The 5,103-nt window shown below is 40.5% G+C and overlaps 1 protein-coding gene across 1 annotated transcript in view; it reads right to left on the bottom strand.

Annotated features, from left to right (window-relative positions):
* Window positions 1–1,674: 1,674 nt before the first annotated feature.
* LOC310783333 (septin-2) overlaps window positions 1,675–5,103 on the bottom strand; it is a 35,139-nt gene continuing 31,710 nt past the window's right edge. Inside the window, exons 11-12 of the mRNA XM_083644180.1 lie at window positions 4,982–5,039; window positions 1,675–3,453 (exon numbers count right to left, since the gene is read on the bottom strand). Coding sequence (XP_083500306.1) covers window positions 3,388–3,453; window positions 4,982–5,039 — 124 coding nt within the window. The 3' untranslated portion in view covers window positions 1,675–3,387. The remainder of the gene's footprint in view (window positions 3,454–4,981; window positions 5,040–5,103) is intronic.

Below are 5,103 nucleotides of genomic sequence, written 5' to 3'. Positions count from 1 at the left end.
CGGACACGGACAGAGAGCAGGAGAGGGCGGACTGAGCTGACAGCACGCCACGTAACCCCTCCTCCTCACTAACGTTAGTATAGGCGTGACCTCACGGCAGGCTCACAATGACCCTTAAATCAGTGGAATATATTAAGGCCTTTCATCTTTATGATGACATGTTTGCATTAGAATTATTAGTAGGCTATTCTGTTACTGCAGCCCATTTTGTCATTTTTCAAATGGGGTTATTTAGGCAAACAGTTCTGCCCCCTTGTTTTTTACTGAACTGATTTTATTTTATTTTGTTAATGCATATTATTTGTGATATCTGCATGAACCTGAATTCAATGCATTATTTTTAAATTGCCAACTGTTCAACATCCTTTTAGTGTCAAAGAAAATTCAGAGAATGTACAAAAAAATATAATGAAGTAGCCACCGTGCACGTGTGTGCATTGACGGGTCTGTGACAAATAAAGATGGGTTTGTCTGTCCCATTCATTCATTCATTCATTCATTCATTCATACATACAAACAAAACACACACGATATATTAACACAATAGAGCAATGACATTAAATCATAGCCTACACACACACACACACACACACACACACACACACACACACACACACACACACACACACACACACAAATACATAAACAAAGATGCACATGTACAGAGTTCATCCAGGTTTTCCTTACATGTGTATGTTATACACATACTACATAGCCTATACACTCACTGAGCACTATTGGAACACCATACTAATTCTGGGCAGGTGTCAGCTTTGAGCTCAATTGTCAACCAACTAGGTGGCAAAGTGACATCCGCCTCAAGGTTCAGTGTGTTGCTCTTCTGCTCACCACAGTGGTAAAGGTGTCATCACCAACGCGTCGATGACACCTTTTGCTTTTGTTTTTCCGCACCATCTTTCTGAGAAATACTCACACCAGCCAATCTGGCAGCAAAGCCCCCATCCTGATGTTTGATGTGAACAATAATTGAAGGTGCTGTCCTGTATCTGCATAGATTACATAATCTAATTCTAATTCCATCAGTTTGAGAAATTATGGATACAAGTTGAATGGGGGGGCGGGGGGGGGGGGGAGTGAATTGTTCCCTGTCAATTTACCTGTTCAATTTTTTTTAACTTAATTTAACAGCCTTGGTAAATACATACTAGAAATTAGCATGTGCTTCGCAAACTCATTTCTAGGGTGGAGACTGAAGATGAAGCGCCATGGGTGCACTTTCTTTGGGTGTGACCAAACTCATGCTGAAATTTGGCACTGCACTCTGTCGGTTCCCCAGCACCTCCCTCCCCCCCGAGATTGAAGTGGATCGGATGAACAGTTCTTGAGATAAAACATTTCTTGTGTTGCCAGTAGGTAGCGCTATGACTATGCTGAATGTCTGAATCGCACAGAATTTGGCACTACACTCTGCCGGGTCCCCATCAGCGCACTCCCCAAGTTTGATGTCGATTGGATGAATGGTTCTCGAGATAAACTATATTCCAAGGGCACTGCCACCAAGCGCCGCCCATCGCAATCCTACTATGGAGACCTGCGCTGCCAGGCCTACTTTCATTTCCCCCCTATCATACCGAGACTTTTAGTGGCCCCAAATTCTTCAAAATCCCAAAATGATGTCAGTCATTTGAATGAACGATGAATGATAACTTGTGCCTCTGAATAAACTTTATTTCAGCAAGAAATACAAAAACAAAAAAATTGAGACACCTAAAAACAAGTCTCTACTGACTTATGGTTAATACTGTCTGTCTTAATAAGTTCAGCAGACAAAGTTGCATATAAGAGCAAAGGACAGATAGAAGAACAAAATAATGTCAATGTCACAACAATGACTGCACAGTAAATGACACTGCTGAAGACAAATAACAGTTAGGATGTTTAGTCTGCTGGTAACAGGAGCAGGTTGGCTGGCATACAGTAACACACACAACAGTTGCATATTGTAATATTCCATTTTAAGACAGAAAGAAAAAAGAAACAGGAAAGCTCACGATGAAAGAAAATGACTCAGAGCTCAGTGCCAAATAGGCAAAAACCTCCAAAAACTGCTCCTGTACTGTACAAATGCAATATCGCACTTGAAATGACATCAGTGAAGCAAATAATGACACGTACAGTATGCATGTAGATATTTGGTTAGTTTTCAGTCTGTAGAAGTGGAATGGCACTGGCAGAAAGTTTCATGCAGTACTCATCGATAAATACAACATAACATGGCACTTTTATTCAGCTCCTATATGAGCTGGATCACTCAGGACAGAGGTGATTTTCATTTAGAACAGCCCTAACCCAAATGTAGGAGCTGACTTTTAACCCTCGCACTCTGAGCTCCATCTAACCAACTATTATTCTGCTTGTCTGTCTTCATAAGCTTTCACTTTTTTCGACCTATAAATAATAGCCTACCAACCAACCCCACTTAAAGATTTAGGGCTGAAGAGTGAAGGCACACAAGGACAAATATTTGGTTAATCAGGAATTCAAGACCCAGAATTCCTCATTCCTCGAGACAAGGACACAGATTCCCTCATTAATAACAGAGCCTGCATTATAAAACTGGAACAAAGAGTATTCAGCTCACATTAACATTGTCTGATCAAACTGATGGAGAGGCACCAAACGTCTGAATCAATTCAGAGGAAAAGGCATGTTGGTTATGGAATTAATTCAAAAGATAGACAAAAGATGAGAAGGTTATATTTGAGGATATTTAAAATGTTTTTCGAAACATAACAGTCAGTATAGCCTATAGTCTATTATAGTTTATTTACAGTATAGTGCTGTAAATAAACTGAAAATGAATTGTGCTATCTGAGTGATGCTTCACCAACTAACGCCAGGACTTACAACAAAACAAACAATACCTACAAACATTTTTGTAAACATGTTAGTGCTGAATCTCTGACCCTTAGTACCGTTATCACTGGCAGCTCTGTGGAACATAATTTAAGACCAAAGACCAAAGAATATATATATACATCAATAGTGATCATCCAGTATCCAAACATTTTCATGATCACCCTTATTCTAATCCTGTCCGATCCCACACAGCAATCTAGGACACACGGAACAGGACAAACAGTGAAAGTCCATTCATTGACTTGAGCGAAGTGTTGTGATACAGAGGAGAAAATGTTGACGCGGTGCTCCTGAACAGCTGATGGATGGATGTTTGGAGGAAAAGGAGAGGGGGAGGAGTGCAGAGCTATGTGGGTGATGGTGCAGGCCACACTGTTCCTGCATACCTGGGGTGACGGGTGGGAACTGAAGGCGTGGCGGCACTGGGGATGGATTCAGAGCAGGACGAGGGGGGCTGGCGGTGGAGGAGGCAGCAGAACCACATGCTTCCCTTCTGCGCCAACCTTTTCACTCGTCCGCTTTCATCTTCATCTGTGCCTGCATCTGAGTAATCATCTCCTGCATGCGTCGCAGCTAAAAGAAAAACAAGGGTCACAATCAGTTTAGGAGAGTATTACTTTTAAAATAATAGAGCACCACAGGAATGAGTCCGGAAGACGTGGCAGCACTTCTGGTTACTACGTGTAAAAGTCAATGGGATTTTGCTTAAATGCTTGAAATAAGGTCTGTGGTTAACAAAGGTATATGAAACAACAAACTTTGTGTTCAGCAAGATAATCTTCACAAATGAGGACCACTTTTATGATTTTCAAAGTGTAAATTAAATTGTTTTAACACAATTTTCAGAAAATGCTTAAAAAGTCATAAAAGTGGTCCTCATTTGTGAAGACTATTTTGCTGAATGGCTTGACTTGACTTTTTGCAGCGGCTGCTTGTCATTGTTTTGGAAAATGTATTTAACATGCTTCAGTGCATATGAATTACCCAGCACAGCATTGGTGTAAGTGCAGGAATTGAAATCGATGCCAAAAATAAACAACGAAAAAGTAAACAACTTTGTTTGAAAATAACAACTGGCTAATTTGAAAATTAGCTGATTAAATGAATGAAACAACAACAATATCAATAACGTTACAAGTTACTCATTAATGCACAAAATAATGAGTATTTTGATCTTAATTCCTAACACCAGTCAGATACTGTTTAAATGTGCTGTTCTTTAATGTGTATCCCCACCTTGTGGCTGATGGTGGAACTTCCAGCTTTTCACATCAATGCAAGGACATTCTTTTCAAAGATTTTTAGTAGGTTTCTTATGTGTCTCCAAAAGGCTGAACATGTCTATTTATTCTGGACAACTGATGTAGGGTCATGTGTATCTGGCTACTCTGAACAATCAAATTGTTTCTAAACAACCAAAAGACAAAACTCCTCTGCTATTCCAGAGCTTCTTTGTAGCTGAATTTTGATTGCAAAGATCAAAGAAACGCAAGAACATATTAGTGTAGGAAACCCAATCTAAGGACACGATCATCTATATAATACACCCACCCAAAACCTGACATGATGTAAGCCGAGGACATGGATCACACAAACCCTCCCATTCCTGCAGCTTTCCTCTTTACATTACTGAGGTCATTCCCACCATAAAACTAGGCCAGAACATCCAGGCAGGAAGTGATGTCATATCCTTGCTGGGCATCGGTGTTTACAAACAGCTCTGATTACGCCGCACCCAGTCACTACGACTATACATTGACTATACATTGCCTTAGGAACGCAAACAGCCACTCAAGAGGAGCCAGGAAACAGTTTAAAACCTAATGACAAGTGCAGGCTCCATGGCTTAGAAGAGAAACAATGGATATAAGATGCTAGGGATGGAAATAACCAATACTTTTGCCTCTCCCTTGATAAAATATTAACATACATAAACAATTAGAATTGTTAATAATATTGGTTTGAGATTGAAGTGTGTGTGAGTGTGTGAAAGACAGAGAGAGAGCGAGTGAGTGAGTGAGTGAGTGAGTGAGTGTGTGTGTGTGTGTGTGTGTGTGTGTGTGTGTGTGTGTGTGTGTGTGTGTGTGTGTGTTGTTCTCACTTCAGCCTCTTTCTGTAGCAGGATCTGGTCCTTATCCACCACATCCTCCTCCACAGCTCTGTAGCAACAGAAAACACATTAGTTACAGATTACAGATGTTGGTTGAGATACAGGAGAAGAAA

Source organism: Poromitra crassiceps (genome assembly GCF_964638095.1).
Source record: "Poromitra crassiceps genome assembly, chromosome: 10".
Classification (NCBI taxonomy): domain Eukaryota; kingdom Metazoa; phylum Chordata; class Actinopteri; order Beryciformes; family Melamphaidae; genus Poromitra; species Poromitra crassiceps.
Note: the sequence above shows the minus strand (reverse complement) of the source record. Positions and strands in the feature narration are given on the sequence as shown.